General features: G+C 37.3%; 1 protein-coding gene across 29 annotated transcripts in view; it reads right to left on the bottom strand.

The window, feature by feature from the left end:
* MGA (MAX dimerization protein MGA) overlaps nucleotides 1–26596 on the bottom strand; it is a 156266-nt gene that overhangs the window by 20353 nt on the left and 109317 nt on the right. For 10 of the 29 annotated variants that reach the window (XM_073800769.1, XM_073800783.1, XM_073800781.1 and 7 more), the window contains 6 exons: nucleotides 10183–10409; nucleotides 8763–8939; nucleotides 8080–8152; nucleotides 6251–6768; nucleotides 3734–4031; nucleotides 1424–2050 (listed from right to left, as the gene is read on the bottom strand). In XM_073800769.1, the coding sequence (XP_073656870.1) occupies nucleotides 1424–2050; nucleotides 3734–4031; nucleotides 6251–6768; nucleotides 8080–8152; nucleotides 8763–8939; nucleotides 10183–10409 (1920 nt within the window). Of the gene's footprint in view, nucleotides 1–1423; nucleotides 2051–3733; nucleotides 4032–6250; nucleotides 6769–8079; nucleotides 8153–8762; nucleotides 8940–10182; nucleotides 10410–10777; nucleotides 11081–26596 lie in introns of those variants that run through there. The other 19 variants (XM_073800772.1, XM_073800773.1, XM_073800785.1 and 16 more) reach the window with 18 other exon arrangements.

Raw genomic sequence — 26596 nt, 5'->3', positions numbered from 1 at the left:
TTTAAATAAAAATATTATGTCAATTGTATGATAGTACAAATGGGAATCAGAGCAAAATACCTGAATGTATGTTCCAAGTGACTGAAATCTGAGAGACAATGAACTACAAAAGGTAAACTGTTTTACAGTTTCATGACAATTAAAAATATAAAGAAAGGTTAGAATCCATGATTTAGAAGACATGACCAGTTAAAATATGACAAGATATGAACCTTGAGATACACAGGAAATCAAAACAGCTTCATCAACAACTATCTTACTTTTGAAATTATATATTAGCCATTTTTGGTATGTTTATTTACAGGAAGTAGCAAAAGACAACAAATTTGATACTGTCATCCATTTTTCCTTTCAACAGCACTTCAATTTATAAATCACTTCTTTCCTAAAATATCAAGAGGGATTTGGACCATGCCCCTAAAGACAAAAATATTTAGTAGGAAAACTATCAGTTACCAAGACAGAACTGCTGTTGGCTATTTTATTCCCCCTTAAATCCTGCAAAGTCTTTCATACTCTTTTCCACAGTAATTCCTCTTAGAGTCTACTAAGAGAACAACTTGCTTTAGCTGGTTGAATTAAGATAGAAAAATTACCAAAGTGTTGAACTATTCCTATTTCAAATTCACTTAAACTAAGCCAACAAGAGAAAAAATTTCATTTTAACTATAAACTTAACATATAAAATATCAGAGTCCAGAACAAAGAAATATGCCTCCTTACTTCTATTTCAATCAGTTTACATATAGTAATTAAGCAGGAGAATAATGTCAGTAGTATATAGGAGTTGGGCTGATTCATAAATGATTTTTACCAAGAAAGAGGACCTAGAATTTTAATCTTAAGCAAGGAGGAGAGAAAGGGCCCTCAGCTTGGCTGCAGCAGAAGCAGAAGCCCTCCAATCTTTTTTAAATATAAAGCAGCAGCCCTCCCACCCCCAAAACAGGGAACAACTACATATGGTTCCCTCCTCAGAGATATGCGCCACCAGCTCTCAGCACACAACAGGCTGCACTTCCTCCTGTGCCCACCTTAACGCTGCTCTACTGGCTCAGAGTTCCACTCCCATATGCAGTATTCTTCAGCCAGCATTTCCATTCTAATGTTTTTGAATATCGTTAATCTCCTGAAGAAATCTCTAGCCCCATTAAACCATCTGTCAACGCTGTTTATCTCTAAAGTACCAGTTACAGGTTTTATTAGCGCTCTGGTTACAAAATTGCATGAATTTTCAGTGATTGTCCTAACCCTATCTTTACCACAAGCTCTATTATTTTCAGTGTTCAGTTTTGCAGAATGTAATGATTTTTAGGAATATATGTATCATGTTATAGCAGAAACACCTGATATATCTATAATCCTATCAAAACCACAAAGTTATATAAACAGCTGAGTAAACCAGCTTGTAACATCTAGGCCTTACCTGGTCTCTGGCTCACTGGTGGACTCCCATCAATTCCCGAGAGTATAATGGGAACAGAGCTCAGAGATGAAGTTGGTGTGGTCACCATGGAGGAAGATGCAGCTGTGGTCACCACGACTATGGAGGTGGAGGCAGTGGAAGCAACAGGAAGAGTTATGGTTGGAGGAGATGCTACCAAAGACTTAGGAAAAGCAACTGAAGCCACAGGGGTAGTTATCCCAGTCGTTTTGATAAGGTTCACAGTGGCTGTAGACTGGGTAGGTGTTACAAGGGTGCTGGTATTAGTTTCAGAGACCTCAACAACCCCTGCAGTGGGGGCACCAGAAGAATAAGTAGTTTCCTTAGTTCCCACGTCAGAAATAGCAGTCACAGGTGTCACAGCAGTAACATTCTCTAAAAACACTTGAGGGGTGGTAGTAGTGACAGCAGCAGTCACAGGACTGCACACCTGAACTGGCTCAGAAGAAACCACAGGTGTGACGACCATTACTGGAGAAGGTCTGATACTGAACTTCTGTGGCCCTGTTAGGGGTTGGGGTGTGCTAACTCCAGGTATCTTCTGTTGCAGGGCTCCAACTTTACTCATCACAAACTGTGTGAACACACCACCAGGAGAGGGTCGAGCCGCTGCAAATAAAAATTTGCTGGTCAAAAATCTTCAGTTCTCATATTTTATCCTTGTAGTGATTGTGTTTATCAACATATTGTGCACCACTGGGTCAATTTCTTACAGGTATTAAGAAATTTCTTACCTGCATTACACATGCCAATTTCCACCCACAGAAATCAAACACACCTCTCCACCCAAACCAAACCTTTAAAATTCTAACTTTAACAAAGGGATTGAAATTGGGTGTTCCTTCTGAAATTCTTTTGGTTATGCAATATAATCAAATTGCCAGGACACTAAAAAGACAGTACAGCAGCACACAACTTCATCATCTAAAACAGATGAAGAGACTGCACTCCTCCTCATTAGAAAGGACGCCCATACCCTTTCTCTCTGGGTGTGGATTTCTGCCTAGCTTCCAACTTAATACAACTGTTTCTCTGTGTGCTCTCTGAATGAATGAATAAAAACAGATGAAGAAAATAAGAAGTTGAAACTGTATTCCTAATTCTAATTTTAAAACTTTTTTCCATCACTTCCTCCTGTCCCAGCACCTCCACCTCTTTATTGCTGTCCTTTTACAAGACAGTAAAGTTTTGCATTTTTCTAAAATGTATAAAGACATTTTTTAAAAGAGGGCAGGGGGCTTCCCTGGTGGCGCAATGGTTGAGAGTCCGCCTGCCGATGCAGGGGACGCGGGTTCATGCCCCGGTCCGGGAAGATCCCACATGCCGCGGAGTGGCTGGGCCCGTGAGCCATGGCCGCTGAGCCTGTGAGCCATGGCCGCTGAGCCTGCGCGTCCGGAGCATGTACTCCGCAACGGGAGAGGCCACAAGAGTGAGAGGCCCACGTACCACCAAAAAAAAAAAAAAAGAGGGCAGGATAAGACTATCTTTTTTAAAAATCACCAACTGAAGCTACTTTTTAAGAAAGAGGTAAAATGGGTTCTTTTTAAGGCAAGGCCTATCCTCCATCTTCACACAAGTCCAGCATTTAGCCAGAGATTTCAATTTCCTATTAGAGGAATAAAAATAGAGCAAATGACATTTTTACTTAACATTCCTAAATAGATCTGAAACAACAAAAAGAGGAATCCAGTAAACCAACTGTATATACTCTCAATGCTAAAACACAAATGATTTCAAGAAGGTAATTTTTTACAGACTCTAGCACTGCAATGTTAAACAAATGAGGTTTTTACTCACAGAACAGGGATGAATATAATAAAGCACTGTTTCCAAAATTCTATTTTACAAGAGCCTTCTACTCTAAGACTAATACTAACTCAACCCACTTTGATTTTGCTAGCTCCTTGGTTTCATTAGGTTCAAGAAACATACATATGACTGGTACCAAAAACACCAGTCCTCATAGGAAAAATAGTAAATTAGGGAAAGTATTTAAGAATACATCTTCCCTTTTGAAAAACAAAATTAAAAACCTAAGTCTTTTTCTACATTAATAAAACCAGTCTAAAAGTCTGGAAATAACTGTAAAACTAACTCAAATTCAGTTCATCTAGTATTGTAGGTCATCAGAAGAGTTACTAAAAAATTAAAAAATTCAGGCAAGATAGACATCAAGAAAAAAAATAATGCCAACTTCTATATTTCTCTAAGTTTTACAACCCCCGTATCTGTATCCACTGGCCCAGCACCAGGTTACAACCCTTTGGAAAACGTATATACAGTCCAACTTACCAATTGGTCTTTTCGCCGGGACAAATGCCTTCAGATTCTTCCCAGGGCGATTTGTTGTAGCGCTGGAGGAGGATGCCGTTTTGGAATTGGATGTTGAAGGCAACAGGGTACGTGGTTTCCTGGATGCAGCCACCTTGGCATTGGATGCTACCTTGGAGATGACAGTACTGAGGGTTGAGAGGTCCAGGACTGAGGGTCGCAACCTGCCTGTGATATAAGCAGCTAGCCTATTGGCTGGATGCAATGCCCCCATCTGTCCCAATAGCAACTTAGCCTGCGGGTAACTCTTACCATTAACCTGAAACAAGTGGCAAAGAGAAATTCTGTAAAGATAAAATTCTCTTGCTAACTCATCTCCCTTGACAAGGGTTTCATTTTTACCAGGTTTTAAAAGTCTGTTTTTCAGATTTAAAGGGAAAAAGAAATGGACTTTTTCCATTTGGTATAATCTGAGTATTTAGGAGATGGAAAAAAATGTTGTCATCTGATACTCTAAACTAATCTCATCTCCTTCATTTTGGTAGTTTGGAAACAGAGAATCTTAGAAACTCATCATACCTGCATCCTAGATATGTGTAAGATACAGTCAAATCTAAGGAAAACCATCCAATTGTTTTACTTGTCAACATGCAACTCTGGTTAAGCTATTAACAATCATCAGCAAAAAATATGAGTAACTGTGTTCCATGAAATCTGACAAGACCAGTGGCATGATGAACCCTTCTCATAAGCATCCTTCATACTTGAAAAATATATGGTGAGTCTACTTTAACTTATGAGAAAGCCACTGTTACAAATACCTAAGCCACAAAGTCACCTTAGTTTTCAATTTTCAAAAAACTCAACTTTGAAGATAATTGTCTTCATCTTTTGGACAAAACTTGGACTCAAGATAAATGCTAGTTGAAACTCATAGTAATTTTTTAAATTGTCAGAAGAAAATGAATCAATGAATGAGGTAAAGATTTTTCTCTACTGCCTGAGTTGACAGACCACCCCATCTTAGGCATGAGAATCATTTTTAAAAAAAGAAAACAAAAACCTCCCAAGTTTCTTACCCAAGTTCTCTATGTCATATTGCTAAGTGACTAGAGGAGATACCCTTTCCTGTCTCTCTTTTCCATCATTTAAAGGGGTGAGGAAGTGGAGTGAGGTGGGGAAAATCCTACTCTCTAAATTAATAGGGAACTGGTGAGGAGAATAGCTACACCAAGCTCCTCTCTCTTCTAAGACACAAAATTACTCTTTGCTACTTAAGTAAAATTGTTATTATTTCCAGAAAGATCAGGAATATCTTTGCCCCATGTTTGATACAAAGAATACGATCTTTCCATCCTAAAGTAAACTTTACTATATAGTCTTCCAGGTTCTGTGGAGTCTGGATCAGATACCCCTATCTGCTCCTTTGGGACTTGCTCTGAACACTACTCAGTAGCTCCCCCAAAGCATACCTTATAACAGTGGCCTGACTGCTTATGCAGGTTCATATTTTACAGTGGCTTTCTGAGTCCTACAGAGGAGAACACAAAATTTCTATGACTGTATCTGAGGGGTGTTTAATCTCACTAGAAATGATCTCAGGTAAGTCTCTGTTCTCAAAGTATCAATCAATAAATGAAACAAGGAGAAAACACTCTTCTCATCATTAAGAGTTTAAGAAATATCAACAGAAGCAGTTACATAGCAACTGCAACAGAAAGTTTTTAATTAAGTAGATCAGTCATAACAATGGAACAGACCTTAGCCCAGAGAAGCAGTTGAGCTAGTGAAGTCAAGTAACCTTAGCAATAAAGTCAGACACTAACCCACATTTGGTACTATGATATAAAAGTGCATTTGATATGTCACTGAACAAAAAGAGAAAAGCTTTTTGACTGTGACATTTTACCTCAGAACTTTTCTTTCCAAAGGATTTTCTAATGCCAGTATAATTTTACTAATATACCTGCCTGAATTACTTAACAGCAAGGATATAGATATTTGCCCTACAACAATGATTAGACTGCAAAAACTCTATGAATCAAATAAAGAAAAAATAAGTAAATTGTGGCTCATTTTTACATTTATGTATTTGAATTAACACCATTTTAAATTTAAATTTTCTCCCAAGTTTCCAAACATACTGCCTATCTTAAAAGTCAGTTTCACCTTGTTTATTTTAAAAGCTGTCTGCTAATAATAATCCCAAGAACTAGACTGAATCCCTTACTCTCCTTGCTTGACTGTCAAAATATCACTGCAGCCCAGGTAATACAGTTTAAGAGCAACTTTCTAGGAAGACTAGAAAGAAAACTATACGCCAATATAGTACTCTACCTTTCTGTTTGTAAATGTGCCAAAAATTCACCCTAGGTATGCATCTAACCTAGGCCTATTACAAAAAGAGGTAATGATTTTGTCACCCAGTTCCCAGGAAATGTGAAGATAAGTAATATAAGGCCCACAAAGGGTTCTGAAAAATCAAGGTGTTTCCTAAGTATAAAAAGGTGCTACATCCAGATTAAAGATAATTCTCACCTGGATAAGCCCAGATGTGCTTGAACTGGGTTTACGTTTATAGGCCACAAGCTTCCCTGCAGGAGAAAGCCCTGCATAAAAGGGCAGACCTTTGCCTCCATGTAATCTCTCCCTCACTGAATCCAGGGCATCTGTCTGCACGGGAGAGATATCATCCATTTTCCCAGGGGATAATGGACCGTCAGGAGTCTCTGATCCAGATTTCTCAGCCATATCATCTTGGTCTTGACATGATGGCATAGAGATTTTCACACGAGAAGAATAAACAGGAGGATTCTTTTCACCCCGGCTCTTTCGCTGAGAAGCCAACTCAATGATGAAGCTGCCCACCTTAAGTGACTGTGGCATGTTGCTATTGATGTGCTGCGATAAGATGCTCAAAATCTTGTTCCGATCCTCCTCCCAGTTGCAGTCTGAGATGATTTCTATCAGTTTGGTGGGACCGCCAGGTGACCTCTGATGCACATAGGAGGTAGAAGAGGATTCCCCTTCATTGCAGGAAGACTTCCAGCTCTTTTCTGATAAAGAATTGAAAGATATTTCTGTATCACAGAATTTTGTACTGAACTTTGAAAAATTTTTATTTTTCCTGAGTTCTCAGAAACTGCCAGGGGCATAGAAATTCAACAGTTGCCCAGTGTCCCATTCCCAGGTACTTTCAGTGGTAATTTGACACTCATAATTTGGGAATTTTCCATGAAAAAAAAGATTCCAGATAATCAGACTATAAAATCTTCACTATTCTGCTCACTGGGCTCTCAATAAAAGGGAGTCCCTCTTAAGACTGCCCTAAAAAGCCATTAACTATTACCTAAGAAAGTATCACCTTGCAAACAAAGTATATAACCAAGGTTAGGCTTATTTGGGATAGTGTACTTGCTATCCATATGGGCAAAGCAAAGATACTTGCAAGATGCTTTGTAATATGTGATGGGTAAAGTCAACCCTAAAGAACAGCAGCAAGAGAGATGGTGTTTGGTTTTTAAAAAAAAAAAAGTGAGCTCTATCTCTAGTTTCCACTGTAAATACTTCTGAATTACTTCTGTATCTCTAGATATGATTGCTCCACTTCTACATTTTATGCAAAACCACTCAAGTGTGCTTATATTCATGGCAACATATTAACTAAATGTATATTCACTAGCTAGATTTCTATAGCAGAATCTCCCAACCAATGTGCTATAGTTACAGATGTCAGGATACAGATCCCCTCAGCCTTCAGGGTGGTCATGTTAATAGGTAGCTTCCTCCACTTGCCCCGGTGTGCTAACAACATTACCATTTTTTGTGTTTATCATGCCATTAAAAAAAAGTTAGGAGGCACTGCTGCTTAAATGTCTGAAGTTTTAAAGAGCAAAACCAAAAACAAATAGTTAACTCCCTAGACACTACCTTTCACCATAGTAATTCTGGCAGTAGCCTTTACTAGATAAATCAGCAATACTCCCTCCTTTCTCCCTCTGTATTTCTCCAACTGTGGCAACTATTGAGAACACCAGGGAAAATTTCAGTAGCTAATGATGCCAATATTGCTGAGGTTTTTATATAAAGAAGTTTAAAAACAAAAATCACTGACTTCATCCTAAATGTTTCTTGCAACAACATACCATATCAACACCAACAAACTGTACTTCTTAGAACAGGAGTGAGAAACACAGCAAATAATTGGAAAAAAACTTATCTATCATCTCTATTTTTAGCAAAAACTAGAAACAGGGTAGGTAGACATGCTCTGGATTGGTAGCTTTGATTTCCCCCCATTATTAGTATAATCCACACCTATATAATATAAATACTATCAAATGATAAGACCTAGTTTTCATTCTGACCTTGTGATTTATCAGAATCGTCCTCCAGGTCACAGGTGATTGGTTTCAAGGGCTGCTGTTCAGAATCTGGCTCCTGACAAAGAGAGTAACACAGAAAATACTTCAATTCAACACATATTTAATATCAATAGAGACTAGGACATGAGAATTAAATTTCTCAAGGAAGCCTAAAACGGTAGAAAGATTAAAGTGCTCAAAGAACATCTTCACATCCACATGCACAGGTGCATTACTATCATATTATACAACCGTAAAAACAAGTAGTCTTGCTGTTTAATGTCCTTGACAGTGACTGAGTTACCAAGAAAGAATTAACAGTGCACTTCATAGTGTAATTCTAGTAAAGAAGGAAAAATATTTGATGTTTAATGAAACAAGTTTCAGTTATTTAGAAAATTCACCAATGTGGAAAGATGCAAATACTAATAATCACATTAATTAAAACCAAAAATGTTTAAACTTTTAAAAGTTACTCCAACATCAGAAAGAATACTTTTAATGACCTTAAGGGAATATTCTCTAGAATAGGCATGCAGAGAAACATATAAATTGATAGACACATTATGTAAACCTTCTCTGCCGTTCAGAATTATTTCAAATTATTCCAATAGTAATGCAAATTCTAATACCAGCAACAGGGAATCGGAAGTTAAAAAGAAAAATCTACGCAATAAGTAATTCACCTTTACACTACAGTTCTCAGGACTAGAATGACATGAGCCCTGCTGCTGAAACGATGGTGATGGTGATGGTGATGGTTGTCTCTGTTCCTCTTGTTTTCGTTCATACACTCGAACTCGGGCACAAGTCATCATACTTTCAAAGTACAAGTAGACTGGATCCTTGTCTTCTTCCCGAATCTGTAAGTTTCATACAACAAAACATTCCAAACACTGGGGAAAAGTCTCTGGGACTCCCAAAGGAAAAGGATGTTTAATCTTTGCTTCTATTACAACACTTAAAAAATTTAATGCAAACTTTAAAGTTAAATAGTACAATTACAGTTTGTATGTGCTGAATCTTGGGGCAGTTAGAAAGGATCTGGTTCTCTTTCAAGAAAATTCAGCACACCAGAGCAGTGCTTCTCAAATTATCTGCAGTGAAGGATAAATTTCTTAATTACCTGTCACACACAGACTGAAACTTTTGTAAAATAAATTACCAGAAAAATAAAGGCCAGGTCTTTCAGTATTAGATTTAATAGATAAAAATTTCTCTATCAACTTGTAGCAAAAGTTTCTCAACATCTACTCTCATTTTCTATACTTATTTCATCACAGACTAATAACAAACAGTTATAGATCAGCACTGTACGAGACCACACTGAATAGCACTGCACTAAAAGATCTTCTTCAATTTAATGGACTGTAAAGACTGAAATGGATTTATTAATAATCAGATATGCTTAAGCTATTAACACAAGAGAAGCATCAGCTCTTTTACCTATCATCTTCATCTGGTCATGCAAACGTTATTTTAAATCTTGAACTTTACTGTATATAAAAAAATTTGCTTTAAAAAGATCACAGTAATTTTTTAAACCTTCTCCCTAATGCTTTTCTAATAACGTGTACTACATACATCTTAATCACTCAATATTCTATACTACAGGAATAAGAGTACCTTTTGCAAGTCACGTTTAAAAAAAAAAAGGCCCATCTTTATATGATCCTTCTAAAGAGAGATTTGGCTATCTTTAAGAATTACAGTAATCCTGCACAGGTCCACTTACACACCTTTTCGTCAACAGTAAATACTACAGTACTACATGATCCTCGGCTGGCTGAATCCACACATGCAGAATTATGGACACAGAGGGTTAAATGTAACGTTATATGCAGACTTTTGACTGCACAGAGGGTCCACACTCTTAACCCCTGTATTGCTCAAGGGTCAACCATACTACTATTCACTCTACTTTTAATGACATTTTTTAAAGTGCCATCAATTAAACTGACTAAATCAGAAAGGGAAATGGCTTGCAGACATATTACCTGAAAGCACCATGATTCACAGAATACAAACCAAAAATCTGGTTGAAACCCATCAACTTTACAAATGATTTTTGTAACTTTCAATAAAAGATGTTAACACCAAGCTTACCACAGGATTGGGTTTGGGAGTATATGCCCTTGCAGGTTTAATTCCAGTGAGCAGTTTGCCCTTTACAGTAGTAGATAAAACTTCTGGCTGAGGCAACAACAATGGTTTCATAGGCTCAATGACAGAAGGCGTTGGGATATAAACTGGCTCTGGATCTACTTCACCTTCTACTTTCACCCATAATGGGTAATGTCGAACAGGCTGTTCAGGCTCTGTTTCACATATAGCTTAACAAAAAGAAGGGTAAGATTGTTAGATGCCTTTGGCAACAAAAGTTCACTGCGGCATTGCCAAAACAAAATATGCTCCTCATAAAAAGCACCAACTCATTAAAATAATCAAACAGATGCCCCCTAAGAAAACCTTTAGTTGCCCTCATGCACCTTAATTCATTCATCTATTAACCAAATATTTGTTGAATACCTATTATAAATCAGATACTGTTTTAGACACTAGAGTGAAAACAGCTATGACTAAAACAAAGTTCTTGCCTTCACAGAGTTTATAACCCATAGGAGAAAACAAACTAATAAACATATAGTAGTATCAAGTAAGAAGAGCACCGTTGAACAATATAGCTGGGTAAATAAAGGATGAAGAGTTAACAGGAGATGCTATTATATTTAACACGGTCAGAAGAGACTTCCTCTAGTATCTTGGAAAGGTAATCATTCTATACTACAGTTTTTAATTTTACAAATAACAAATATTTATTGAACCTTACTATGTACAGACTCTAAGCACTTCATATGTTTTAAATCATGTAACTGTAACAATAGTCCTTGAGGTATTATTATTCCCATTTTGCAGAAGCTGAGGTTCAGGCAAGTCCATCAGTAAGAGGCAAAAGCAGGATCAAACCCAGTCAATCTGGCTCCAGAGCTGTTACTGTTGCCTTCTGATGACAAATTGTATTCAAAAGTTAGCCTGAACTCAGCACAGGAGCAAAAATACATTTAATACAAAAGCAATGAAACCTGACTGAGATGAAATCATACTATCAACAAGTTCTACAGAAAGGAAAATATGCATTGATTATTTAACCAAATTAAATGGAGGATCTAGGTTAATAGGCTGCTGGCTTTATTCTTAAAGCAAACTGCCCAATCCCATCAAGAAGACAGAGAAGCAAACCTTGTTTTTTGAATTTCAATAGTCAGTGCTCTGAGAGGATATAGCTGATTCTGAACCAAAGACCCAAAATCTATGCCTAAAGTCACATAAAATGTGACTATGCAGCAACTGACACTTAATCAGACACTTAATCTTTTATAACAAAGCAGTATCCAAACCGCTACCTGATTTCATAAGAAGTACACCTGCTCTGAACATTAAGACCCAACTAGTAAAGAACAATTTTGCCCCGAAGTCTCCTAAGGCTAACATCATTCAGAGCATAACCACAAAATACTGAATAAAGGCTTAAAATAGGGAGGAAAAAACCTTCAGAGCTAGAATGTGATTGGGCCAATTAATTAGCTACTTAGCAGTCTCTGTTAACCAACTTTTATAACTTAGCTTATTTATCACGTAATTCACAAAGGCTGGTTAAACCCTAGTATTCATTCATGTATTCAAATATTCAAATGTTCACTATGTATCAGACTTTGTAGATACAGTAATGAACAAAACTGACAAAAACCCCTGCCTTTATGGAGCTTACATTTAAATTGGAGGGAAGAGGGTAAGGCAGGCAATAAACAAGACAAATAATGAAAATATGTTGGATTTTGATAAGTGCTTACGAGAAAAAAACAAAGCAGAGAGAAGTAAACAGTATGTTTAGGGAGTATGTATTTTGAGGGGGAGTGTTGCAATTTTGAAAAGGGTAACCAGGGAGACTTCCCTGGCAGTCCAGTGATTAAGACTTTGCCTTCCAATGCAGGGGGTGCAGGTTCAATCCCTGGTCAGGGAACTATGATCCCACATGCCTCATGGCCAAAAAAAAACCCAAAACATAAAACAGAAGCAATACTGTAACAAATAAAGACTTAAAAAAAAAAAGGTCCACATCAAAAAAAAAAAACTCTTAAAAGTAGTAATAACAATAATAAAAGGGTAACCAGGGATGACCTTACAATGAAGGTGGTGTATATAGAGCCTCTACCACTCATTTGGTTAAAGCTTTATTGTCTAGTTTTACAAATTATTTCACACACATATTAATTCTACTACAAAAATAAAAGCCTTCAGACAGGTCAAGTACTATTGTCTTACCTCCCTTAATCATGTTTCAACGATTTTCTAAGCCTCCATAAACTAATGATTATAATAAGTAAAGAACCTTTCTCATCTTTTTTTCTTTTGAAAATAATAACTCCTAAATATACAATACTTCAGAAGAAACCCTCTTAAAATGTCTGAAAACGTCCTAATTCCTCATAGAGAATCAAAGACAACTCTAAAGTTTCAATTGTGGATAAGAGGGAAAATGGTGGTTCCAATAAATAGGAGAGTTCACAAAACCTACTGAATTGAGTTCTGTTTAGGACATGTAAGATGGGAGTGACAGCAACATAGCCAAGTAGGGTAAGCAATAAAAATTAGGACTGTCATTGGCAGAGACTACACCTGAAGCCATGAAAATGGACAGCTCCACACAAGGGCCAAAACAACAGTCCACTTCCTCACACTACATTAGCCCGCTGTCCACTTGATTCCTCTACACAGCCTGGAATACAAGATAGAGCACTTCTCTGCTCCCCTCACAATACACTAGAGATACTCGTACCCCTTCATCTGAAACCCAGATAAAGGGAGCTACTAGCAAAGGCAGGATAAGGGGAGAACCAGAGTAGCATATATTCACAGAAACATGTTTCAAGAAAGAATCAATATCCCCTCATTTCTATTCAAATGCCTTCTAAAATACACTATCTTCCCGAGGTTCCCTAGCGTTATCACTCTGTCTTCTGAGTTCTCGATAAGACTTTTGTTCATGACACTTAAAACACATGGCACTTTTGTTACTGTGGCACTTAAAATTACCATAAATATATATCTACATGATTACCATATACCTGTTTCATCAAACTGACAGTAACCTTTTACAGATGGACTTAGAAACTAATTATCTATATCTTAACTCCTCTCACTCCTAGCAGTGCCCAACATACTTGCTCCATAAATGAAGTGTTAGACATGCAAGTCCGAGAAAACTGCTGTGCTAATAATCAGCATACTATATTCATCTCCCTCTTATTTTGAAGACATTTTCAACCTTTTTTTTTTTTTTTTTTTTTCCCTGTACGTGGGCCTCTCATTGTTGTGGCCTCTCCCGTTGCGGAGCACAGGCTCCAGACGTGCAGGCTCAGCAGCCATGGCTCATGGGCCTAGCCGCTCCAAGGCATGTGGGATCTTCCCGGACCGGGGCACGAACCCGTGTCCCCTGCATTGGCAGGCAGACTCTCAACCACTGCGCCACCAGGGAAGCCCCATTTTCAACCTTTTTATTGTGAAATATAATACCCATAAAGTGCAGAAACAATGTATATACACCTTAATACATATTAACAAATATATTGTACAACCATGTAAACACTCTACAGATTAAGAAATGAAATACTGCCATAAACCCCAGAAGCCTTTGCATGCTTTTCTCAGTCATAATCCTTCCCACAAGGGACTCACTTAAATGACAGCCACCTCCCTGCTTTCCTTTTTTAACACCAAACATCACACCTAAACATCATAGCTTAATTTTGCCTGCTTTTGGACTATACTACAAAGCTATAGTAATCAAGACAGTATGGTACTGGCACAAAAACAGAAATATAGATCAATGGAACATGATAGAAAGCCCAGATATAAATTCGCACACATATGGTCACCTTATTTTGAAAAAGGAGGCAAAAATATACAATGGAGAAAAGCCTCTTCAATAAGTGGTGCTGGGAAAACTGGACAGCTACATGTAAAAGAATGAAATTAGAACACTCCCTAACACCATACACAAAAATAAACTCAAAATGGATTAAAGACCTAAATGTAAGGCCAGACACTATAAAACTCTCAGAGGAAAACACAGGTAGAACACTCTTATGACATAAATCACAGCAAGATCCTTTTTGACTCGCCTCCTAGAGAAATGGAAATAAAAACAAAAATAAACAGATGGGACCTAATGAAACTTAAAAGCTTTTTCACAGCAAAGGAAAACATAAACAAGATGAAAAGACAACCCTCAGAATGGGAGAAAATGTTTGCAAATAAAGCAACTGACTAAGGATTAATCTCCAAAATTTACAAGCAGCTCATGCAGCTCAATATCAAAAAAACAAACAACCCAATCCAAAAATGGGCAGAAGACCTAAATAGACATTTCTCCAAAGAAGACATACAGATTGCCAACAAACACATGAAAAGGATGCTCAACATCACTAATCATTAGAGAAATACAAATCAAAACTACAATGAGGTATCACCTCATACCAGTCAGACCGGCCATCATCAAAAAATCTACAAACAATAAATGCTGGAGAGGGCGTGGAGAAAAGGGAACCCTCTTGCACTGTTGGTGGGAATGTAAATTGATACAGCCACTATGGAAAACAGTATGGAGGTTCCTTAAAAAACTAAAAATAGAACTACCATATGACCCAGCAATCCCACTACTGGGCATATACCCTGAGAAAACCATAATTCAAAAAGAGTCATGTACCAAAATGTTCACTGCAGCTCTATTTACAATAGCCAGGACATGGAAGCAACCTAAGTGTCCATCAACAGGTGAATGGATAAAGAAGATGTGGCACATATATACAATGGAATATTACTCAGCCATAAAAAGAAACGAAACTGAGTAATTTGTAGTGAGGTGGATGGACCTAAAGTCTGCCACACAGAGTGAAGTAAGTCAGAAAGAGAAAAATACTGTATGCTAACACATATATATGGAATCTAAAGAAAAAAGGTTCTGAAGAACCTAGGAGCAGGACAGGAATAAAGACGCAGACGTAGAGAATGGACTTGAGGACACGGGGAGGGGGAAGGGTAAGCTGGGACGAAGTGAGAGAGTAGCATGGACATAAATACACTACCAAATGTAAAACAGATAGCTAGTGGGAAGCAGCCGCGTAGTACAGGGAGATCAGCTCAGTGCTTTGTGACCACCTAGAGGGATGGGATAGGGAGGGTGGGAGGGAGACGCAAGAGGGAGGAGATATGGGGATATATGTATATGTATAGCTGATTCACTTTGTTATAAAGCAGAAACTAATGCACCATTGTAAAGCAATTATACTCCAATAAAGATGTTAAAAAATATAATAATGATAATAATTTTGCCTACTTTTGAAACCTTTAAAGCATGATTACAGAGATGTGTTCTTTGCGTAGCTTTTTTTCTTCTCACACACATATCTGTAAAATGCATCTACATGCTGTTGAACATAATTCATTTATATTTACTGTGGTATACTACTCCACTGATTATTCATACTATTATTTATTCATTCTACTGCTATTAGGTATCTGGGTTTGTTTTCAGATTTTAGTTACTCTGCGTCATGGTGCCATAAACATTGTTGTAGACCACAGTTCTGCTGGTTACTTAGGAGTCAAACTGCTAGATCAAGGGCATGTGAATCACCAATTTCAGTAGGTACTGTCAAACTACTTTCCAAAGTGGTTATACCAATTTACATTCCCATTAGCAGTGCATGAGAGTTCCCATTTATCAAGAGTTGATATTATCAGAGGATTTTTGTTATAACCATTCTGGCAGGCATGTAGTGGAATCTTGCTGTGGATGTAGTTTGCATTTCCAATTATAAATGAGATGTTCAACATCCCTCCTGGCTATTTCTAGGTCCTTGCATTTTCATATAAATTTTGGAATCAGCTTTTCAAGCTTCACATAAAAAGCTGTCAAGATTTTGATTAGGATTGCAATGAAATTACAGATGAAAAAGAGAAGGAGCACCATTACAATATTCAATTTTGCTTGCTAACAGCTTTTTGGTTTTTTTGGTTTTTTGCTTTTTAATTTAAGAATGGATATTGAGAGGTTTCTGGGAAGATGGTGGAATAGGCAGCACTGCATATATAACTCCAAATCTGAACAACAACTGTACTGACAGAATCTGTCTGATGTATTTTGAAACTCTGGAATCTGCTGAAGGCTTACAACTTCCAGGGGAAGACCTGGACAGTAAATTTTGTGTTCAATTTCAGCTCTTGGCACAATAGCAGCTACCCATTCTTCTTCCCTCCTGTCACCTGGCAGGCAGCTGGGCATGTGTTCCTGGAGCAGCTTACACACAGTGGGAGCCAGGGTGAGCAGAAAGGACCTTGTCTTCCAAATATCAGGGATCTCGGTTCTGACTGCTGCTTCTGGCAACAGAGGTGCAGACAAAGAGGCAGGAAGCCACTGCTGCTGAAGCTCCTCACACTATTGCAAGGCGTTACCCCTTTGTCTTAAGTAACTTCCAGGGGATTTAAATGGACAGCACCCTTTTCTCCTCTTCATTTTTCACTTTTTCCCCTTTTTGGGAGCCAGACACTAAAGACTAGAACACTAAAAAAAGAAAAAAACAAAACAGAACAAAAAACCCAAAACCCTGCATGTATGAGGAAAATCAGAAAGTGACTATGCATGCCCAATGAAAGGCTCAGAAAAGACCTGAGAATACCTTAAGTTTACACCTCAGGCGGATCCTTGGCAAAAAGACAGCCTACAACAATCAAAAAAACAAATAACAAAACAAACAAACACAAAACTCTGAGGAAGGAGAATCTGATTTCCAGAGTTACCACATTATTAGACTCAAATGTCCAGTGTTCCACAAAACATCACAAGGCATACAAAGAAACAAGAAAGTATGGCCAATTCAAAGGAAAAAAATAAATCAACAAACTGTCCCTGAAAAGGACCTAATGACAGATATACCAAAGACTTTAAAAACAACTGTCTTAAAGATACTCAAAAAAATAAAGGAAGATGTGGAGAACGTCAAGAAAACAATGTGTAAGTAAAATGGAAATACTGATAAAGAGACATAAAACCTGAAGGAAACCAAAAAGCAATCCTGGAGCTGGAAAGTACAGTAACTAAAATGAAAAATTAGCTAGAGGGATTCAAAGACAGATTTGAACAGGCAAAAGAAAGAATAAGTGAACTTGAAGATCAGACAATGCAAATCATGGAGTCTGAGGAACAGGAATAAAAGAGATTAAAGACAAGTGAACAGAGCCTAAGGACCTGTGTGATACCATCAAGTGGACCAATATAGGCATCACAGGCATTCCAGAGAGAGAAGAGAAAAAGAAATGGGCAGAGAGAACATCTGAAGAAATAACAGTTGAAAACTTTCAAACTTCAAGGAAAGACATGAATATAAACATCCAGAAAGCCCAACAAATTCCAAGATGAACTCACAGAGACCCACACTGAGACACATTATAATCAAACTTTCAAAAGAGAAAGACAAGCAGCAAGAGAGAAACGAATCATCACAAGGGATCCTCAATAGAAATATGAGCAGATTACTCATCTGAAACTTTGGAAGCCACCAGACAGTGAGCTGATCTATTCAAATTGCTAAAATCCTGTATGTGGCAAAACTGTTGTTCAATAGTGAGGGAGAAATTAAGAAATTCTCAGATAAACAAAAGCTGAGGTAGTTCATGACCATTAAACCTGCCTGCAAAAAATATTCAAGGGAGTTCTGCAAGGTGAAATGAAAGGACACTAGACAATAATTCAAACATATGGAAAAATAAAGATCTCACTACAGGTAAATACATGGGCAATTATAAAAGCCAGTATTATTGTAACAATGGTTTGTAACTGCACTTTCCATTTTCTACAGGATTTGAGAGAGTAATACATTTAAAGGGAAAAAATCATTACTATGAAAGTTAGTATTACTGTATTTTTAGTTTATAACTCCAAATCTTGTTTTCTACATAATTTAAGAATTAAGGCACTGGGCTTCCCTGGTGGCGCAGTGGTTGAGAGTCCGCCTGCCGATGCAGGGGACACGGGTTCGTGCCCTGGTCCAGGAAGATCCCACATGCCGCTGAGCCTGCGCGTCCGGAGCCTGTTGCTCCGCAACGGGATAGGCCACAACAGTGAGAGGCCCGCGTATCGCAAAAAAAAAAAAAAAAAAAAAAAAAAAGAATTAAGGCACTTTAAGAAATTATTTATGTTTTTGAGCACACAATGTATAAATATGTAATACTGTGACATCAACAACCAAAAGGTATGGAAACATAGCTATAAAGGAGAAGAGTTTTTCTATGTTATTCAAGTTAAGTTGGTATAAATTCAAATTAGAATGTTATAACTTCAGGATGGTAAATGTAACCCCTATGGTAACCACAAAAAAATAGCTATAGAATACCCATAAAGGAAATAAGGAAAAAATTTAAACATTTCACAACAAAATATCAACTAAACACAAAATAATACAGTAATGCAGGAAATGAGGAACTAAAGAGTTTTAAGGCATATAGAAAACAAACAGCACAATGACAGAAGTCCCTCCTTATTATCAATAATTATTTTAAATGTAAATAGATTAAATTCTCCCATCAAAAGAAAGATTGGCAGAATTGATTAAAAAAACGCATGATCCAACTATACCCTCAAGTGTACAAGAGACTCACTTGAGAGCCAAAGATACAAACAGGTTGAAAGTGAAAGGATGGAAAATGATATTCCATCTAAGTAATAACTAAAAGAGAACAGTGATGGCTACACCAAGATCAGACAAAGTAAACATTAAATCAAAAAGGTTGCAAGAGACAAAGGACATTATATATTAATAAAAGGTTGAATCCATCCAGAAGAAACTATCACAAACATTTACACACCTAATGACAGACCAACAAAATATGTGATGCAAAAACTAACAGAATTGTATCAGATGGCATCTTCTTCCTTCATAACGCTGTTTCGCCTACATTGAAAATCTGTAGTTTAGTGTAGCAACCTTCATTAATTATGTGAGATAGATCTGGATAACTTGCTGCAGTTTCTATATCAGCACTTGCTGCTTCTTCTTGCACTTTTATGTTATTGAGACAGCTTCTTTCCATAAACCTCAAGAACCAAGCACAGCACAGCTAGCTTCAAACTTTTCTTCTGCAGCTTCTTCACCTCTCTCAGCAGCCTTCATAGAATTGAAGAGAGTTAGGGCCTTGCTCTGGATTAGGCTTTGGCTTAAGGGAATGTTGTGACTGGTTTGATATTCTATTCAAACCACTTAAACTTTCTGAATGTCAGCAATAAGACTGTTTCGATTTCTTATTATTCATGTGTTCACTGGAGTAGCATTTTTAATTTCCTTCAAGAACTTTTCCTTTGCATTCACAACTTGGCTAACTGGTGCAAGAGGCCTAGCTTTCAGCCCATCTCAGCTTTTGACATGCCCTCATCACTAAGCTTAATCATTTCCAACTTTGATTTAAAATGAGAAATGTAAGACTCTTCCTTTCACCTGAAAACTTAGGATGCCATTGTAGGGTTATTAATCGGCCTAATTTCAATATTGTTGTGTCTCAGAGAATAGGGAGGTCAAGGACAGGGAGAGAGATGGGAAATAGCCAGTAGCTAGAGTAGTCAGAACACACACAACATTTATTAAATTTGCCATCTTATATCGGTGCAATTCCTAGAGCCTCAAAACAATTACATTAGTAACATCAGAGGTCACTGATCAAGGATCACCAAAACAAGTGTAATTATAATGAAAAAGTTTGAAATATTGTGAGAATTACCGAACTACAACACAAAGACATGAAGGGAGCATATGTTGCTGGAAAAAATGGTGCCAACAGACTTGCTGGACGCCAGATTGCCACAAACCTTCAATCTATAAAAACTGCAGTATCTGCAAAGCACAATAAAGCCAAGTGCAATAGAATGAGGTATGTGAATGCCTTTTTCTTTATCCCAATTACATCAGCTTTATAGTAAGTCTTAAAATCAGGTAGTGTAAGTCTATCAACTATGTTCTTTATCAAAGTTGTTTATTAAAGGACTATTCTAAGTCCTTTGTTTTCCATATAAATTTTAGAAACAACTCGCCAATTTCTACCAGAAGAAGCCTGTTGAGGTTTTGATTGGAACAGCATCAAATTTATAAATCAATCTGAGGACAACTGTATCTTACCAACAGAGTCCTCTGATGCATGAAAACTGTGTACCTCTCCATTTACTTAGATCTTTTAAAGTGCTCTAAGCACTTTTTAGTATAAAGTGGGTTTTTTTGGCAACTTATCCTTAAGCATTTCATTTCTTTGTATGTTCTTTAAATGGTATTTTTAACTCCAATGTCCAGTTGTTCATTGGTATATATACAAATACACTGTATACTGATATTGTTGTATGCTGTAACCTCACTAAACTTACATTCCTAGTAGCTTTTTTGTAGATTCCCTAGAATTTCCCTATCTATGAAAAAGCCAATTTTATTGCTTCCTTTCCAACCTGGATGCATTTTCTTTTTCATGCCTTACTGCACTGGCTAGAATGTATGATGTTAAACAGACATGATGAAAGAGGACAATATTCCTCACTCCTAATCTCTGGGGAAAAGCACTCAGCACCATTAGTACGTTGGCTGTAGAGGTGTTTTTTGTTTTTTGTTTGTGTTATAATATTTATTTATTTATTTGGTTGTGACTGGTCTTAGTTGCGGCTCACGGGTTCCTTAGTTGCGGCACTTGGGTTCCTTAGTTGTGGCATGCGAACTCTTACTTGCGGCATGCATGTGGGATCTAGTTCCCTGACCAGGGATCAAAACCAGGCCCCCTACATTGGGAGTGCAAAATCTTATCCACTGCGCCACCAGGGATGTCCCTGTAGAGTTTTTTATAGATGTTCCTTATCAGGTTGAGGAAGTCTCCTTCTATTCCTAGGGCACTTAAGAACTTTTACCAGAAATGGATTTTGTCAATTTTTCAAAATATCTATTGAAATTATCATATGGCATTTTTAAAAAAGTCTGTTACGGTAACGGTGAACTACAGTGATTATTTTCAGGTGTTAAATTAACCCTGCAGACCTGGAATAAACCCCACTAGGCCATGATGTACTTATCCTTCAAATATACTCTTGGATTTGATTTGCTAAATTTTCATTTATAATTTATATATATATATATATATATATATATATATATATATATTCATTCCTCAGGGATATTACTCTACAGTTCTATTGTAATGTCTTTTTCTGGTTTGAGTATCAGGGTAATGCTGGCCTCATAGAATAAAACCATTTTACGGAAGTGTTTGTGTAGACTCGATATTATTTCTTCCTTAAACAGTTTTGTAGAATTAACCGTGAAGACATCTGGAACTGGTGTCATTATCGTGGGAGTTTTCACTACAAGTTCACAGGTACAGGGCTAAGCAATTATTTATTTCTTCTTAAGTGAGTCTGGTAGCTTTGTATCTTTCAAAAAATTGTTCATTTCATCTAAATTGTCCAACTTATTGGCATAAAATTGTTCCTAATATTTCCTTATTATCCTTTTAAAGTCTGCAGTAATATTACTTCTCATTCCTGATACTGGTAATTTTTGTGTTCTTTTTTCCTAATCAGTTTCCTACAGATATCAATTTTATTCATCTCTTTACATAAAGTTAACTCGTAGGTATACATCTCAAACAAAATTCTAAGTGGGCTGAGAAAGGAGGAACACCAGATTTGTAATCCTTTGTCATGGTACAACCCGCAGCAGCTAAGCACAGTGCTTTTATATCAATACCACCTGCAGTATTTTTAGGCAAATGCAAGAGTAAACAGGTGATAAGAGTGAAGGCCAAATTTCAGAAATTGTATCTTACACAGTAGAAAAAACACAAAGGCTTGGAAAACTTGGGTTCAAATCCCTACCGCTCACTTAACAGCAATGTGACCTTGAGGAAGAAGTCACTTAAACGCTCTAAGCACTCGGTTAGTGTATTTGTAAAATGGAGAAACCTCCTTATCACAAAAGGTTGCAAGATTTAAATGACATACCCTTATACAGTGCTCTTCACAAAGACTGTCTAATAACGTTAATATCCCTCTGTTCACATCAATGGATTAATGGGCCACTAATGGCAGAACAATTTTTAAGTCTATTACAATGACAAAAAAAGCTATCATCAAATGCCTAGATTTCATGCATCAAAAACAGTAATTTTTAATTTATACATTAACTACAGAATACACAAACACGAAAAAATTCAAGCTGTACAAAATGACACAAAAATGAAAGGCAAGTCTTCCACCATACCCAGTGTCACAGTCCCCACAACTGACTACTTGCAACCATTTGTGTTTAGTTTTGGTGGTTACCTCAATAAGCCTAAATCAAACACTTTCCCCTCAACTCCATGATTTAGCAGTGGCTAAGGACTCAAGTGTGATGCAAGGTAAGGAAATTAGCATCCTAAACTTACTCCACTTTTCATCTTCTGCCAGCTATAGAGCTACTTTCACATTGTCATGGTTTATAGCACTGACTTCTGTTCTAAAATTCTATTTGGAACTTTAGCAATTTGTATATGCCAATTCTAAAAATCAAAATACCAATACATTTGCTTACAAAATTATGCTTATGTGATCAATCCTTGTAGAATCAACTAATGTGACTGACCCCTTAGAGGAAGAAAATGTAATTCTATACCACTAAATTTGTTGAAACTGTCCAACAGATTCTCTTTTCTTATACTCTTAATTGCTCAAAATTTTACCAAAAATTGTATTGGTTCATAGTTGGACCATAATTTTCCTGTACAAATTTTTTCCTTCCAGTGTTCTTGTTTTTTTTTTAATTGATGAAGGTGGCATGAATCTTCACCTAAACGTTAATCATTCAGGTTCTTAACCATGTCATTTCTTAAAATAAACCTAATATTCTCTTAAAGATAGTCTTCTAAGCATCTTTTGATTTTCTACTTTAGCTTTTTTTTTTTTTTTGCGGTACGCGGGTCTCTCTCGTTGCGGAGCACAGGCTCTGGACGCGCAGGCTCAACGGCCATGGCTCACGGGCCCAGCCACTCCGCGGCATGTGGGATCTTCCCGGACCGGGGCACGAACCCGTGTCCCCTGCATTGGCAGGCGGACTTCCAACCACTGCGCCACCAGGGAAGCCCTGATTTTCTACTTTAAATTAGACTACTTGCTTTCTAGTCTTGCTTTGTAGTTGTCATCCTAAGATTGTTTTCTCCCCCTCTTGAGCTGGGTCCACAATTCACTAGATGTTATCTCATGCTTCTTGAATTTTTTGTTTTCCATTTTCTGGAGCACAACCTCAAGAAATTCACCAGGAGACTGCAAGAGATCAACTTCCTACATCTTGATTGTATGTTTTAATATATCTCTATCTCATGCATAATTATAAATTATGATTTATAATTTGGCCAAGAATGCTAGGTTAAAAATTCATCCAATCCCCACTTGACTCTCATTTTTTTTTGGGGGGGGGTGCTTAGTCGGGTCCTAGTTGCATCACACAGGATCTTTCATTGCAGTGCGCAGGCTCCTCGCTGTGGCACGTGGGCTTCTCTCTAGTTGTGGTGCGTGAGCTCCAGAGCGAGTGGGCTCTGTAGTTGTGGCGCACGGGCTTCCAGTTGCCCCAAGGCATACAGGATTCTCCCCGACGAGGGACTGAACCTGCATCCCCTGCATTGGAAGGCAAATGCTCAACCACTGGACCATTAGGGAAGTCCCTAGACTCTGATTTTAGAAACAATGATGCAAACGTCCAGTGTTACTTTGATATCAAACTGATTCTAAATCCTTCCTAGGAAAAGTGCCTTCTCTTTAAAAGAGTTCAGGATATCTTCTTCACCCTCAATGCTCTGAAACGTCAGAAGATTGTGTCTAGATAGAGTCACCTTAAAATTATTTCTGCCTGGTATTCAGTGGGCCCTTTAAATCAGAAGTGTCATGTCCTTCAGCTCCGAGACATTTTCTACCATCATTTCTTTTTTTTGGGGGGGGGGGCCATGCTGCACAGCACGCAGGATCTTAGTTCCCTGACCAGGGATCAAACCCTCGCCCCCCGCAGTGGAAGCACGGAGTCTTAACCACTGGACCGCCAGGGAAGTGCCTCCACCATCATTTCTTTGAGTAATTTCTCTCTTCCATTTCTCTCCTCACTTTCCCCAACTCCTTTAAATCCCAGCAATTTTTTTTCTCGTTTTCCTCCTATCTTTTTGCAAAACATATTGATAAATTTCTTCAACTTCTTCCAGTTTTTGTATTTATTTTTGTTTGTTTGTTTTCGGTCTCAGCAACATTTCTGTCTCCAAGAACTCTTCGCTATTTCTACTCCTTTTACAGAGCAATCATAACACAAATATCTTCCCTCCTTTCCTCACTGTCCCCTAACAGTACAAGAAAATTAACAGCTCCTAGAGTAGAGTAGACCATGTCTTTCAGTAAGGACTATACCAGTGAGAAAACCCAAATATACTATGTTAATTGGCTGCCTTCTGGAGTTTAACTCTGATTAAGACACAGGTAAAGACTCTACCAAGAAAGCAAAGTAATAAACCTAACAGATACACAGTATTCCTACTGCTGTGGCTTTTGTAACTTATTTCTGTTGCTTTGAAATGGAAAAGTGTTGCTGAAAGTGCAGGATGGGAATAAACTCAATAAGGAGATATGGATAAAACTAATAATTTTGTATTATATTTCATTTTAAACCTTTTAAATCATATTTACAGAAAGATCATTTACGTATATGAAGGTAGTACCTTATTTAAACACTGAAATACCAATTAAAACAGCCTGGCGCTGGTCACAAAATGGACAGCAGAAACCAAAAACAGACCCAAACATTGGTATATTTTAATTTCCTGTATCACAGGTGATATTTTAAACCAGTAGGGAAAGTATTTATTCTCAACAAGTGATGGTACAACTAGCTAGCCATTTGGGGGAAAAATGAAGCTCTACGACAAATCTCACATCAAATAAATTCCAGATATATTAACAATTTAATTTTTTAAGCCCATTTATTAATCTAAATATTTTTAAATCTTGAGGATAGAGAAAGACTTTCTAAAGAACCAAAACCTTAAAAAGAAGAGACCGCCAGATTTAACCATCTCTGATTTCCCTTTGTCAGGGGAGATGGGAAGACCTTTGAACAAAATTAAAATATAAATTACAAAATTACAACCTGGAAAAAAATAAAACTCTTGGAAATATATGGGGAAAAAAACAAAGCCACTCCAATAAAAGTTAGCAAGGAATTTTAAAAAGCAATTTATAGAACAAAGTTTATGACAAATGGTCAATAAACCTATCACTGAAGAAATATAAATTTAAGACAAGACATCAATTTCTGCCTATTAATTTGAATATCCAATGTTAAGAATATAAAAGTGGGCTTCCCTGGTGGCACAGTGGTTAAGAATCTGCCTGCCAATGCAGGGGACACGGGTTTGAGCCCTGGTCTGGGAAGATCCCACATGCCACGGAGCAACTAAGCCCGTGCACCGCAACTACTGAGCCTGTGCTCTAGAGCCCACGAGCCACAATTACTGAGCCCAGGCACATCTACTAAAGCCCACATGCTCTAGAGCCCGTTCTCTGCAACAAGAGAAGCCACCGCAATGAGAAGCCCGCGCACTGCAACAAAGAGGAGCCCCCGCTCGCTGCAACTAGAAGAAAGCCCACGCGTAGCAAAGATGACCCAACACAGCCAGGAAAAAAAAGAAAAAAAAAAAAAAAGAATATAGAAGTGGCACTATCCAACTACTGGTAAATGTGTAGTTGGTATAATTCTAGCAACATTTATAAATGTTTAGAAAGCACTCACTGTCACAACAATTCCACTTTTAATAGCCTATAATGAACATGGATGTTCATCACCGTACTGTTTGAAAACCCATAAAGGTTAAATGTCCAGCCAAAAGGACTGTAATAATATGAAGGTATTAAAACTAAAATTGTAATATAGAGCTGCACTTGTTAATATGGAAAGCACAACATGACTTTATGATATGAAATTTCTATAAGTTACCACATACACAGTAGTTCCATTTCTATAAAAATATATACATAGGCACACAAGTGGATTAATAGAAAATCTTGGAAGAATATACATAAAAATATTAATTATCTAATCTAACTGAAGTAAGTACATGGCAAGCAATTAACAAATGTAAATATAAACTGCCAAAAATGGAATATTAATCCTCTAATAAACTAAGAAGGAACTCTTCAATTACATGGTAAAATTATAGTCAATCTATTTAAACAAAATAAAAAGATATAATAGGAAAGAAAAAAAGTCAAAAATGAAATATGTAACTTGAATCTATATAACATTATACCAAAAAGGAAAAATAAGCTTTTCAAAAGAGTACGTAATGCTCAACTCAGTTATGCCCTTATTCTGTCCCCAAATCTCCAAGCAACTGATGAGTGGCTCAAACCATGACCAGAAGGTCTTTC

This window comes from Tursiops truncatus, chromosome 2 (assembly GCF_011762595.2).
Source record: "Tursiops truncatus isolate mTurTru1 chromosome 2, mTurTru1.mat.Y, whole genome shotgun sequence".
Classification (NCBI taxonomy): Eukaryota; Metazoa; Chordata; class Mammalia; order Artiodactyla; family Delphinidae; genus Tursiops; species Tursiops truncatus.
The sequence above is the reverse complement of the archived record's forward strand: the minus strand, read 5'-3'. Positions and strand labels throughout refer to the sequence as shown.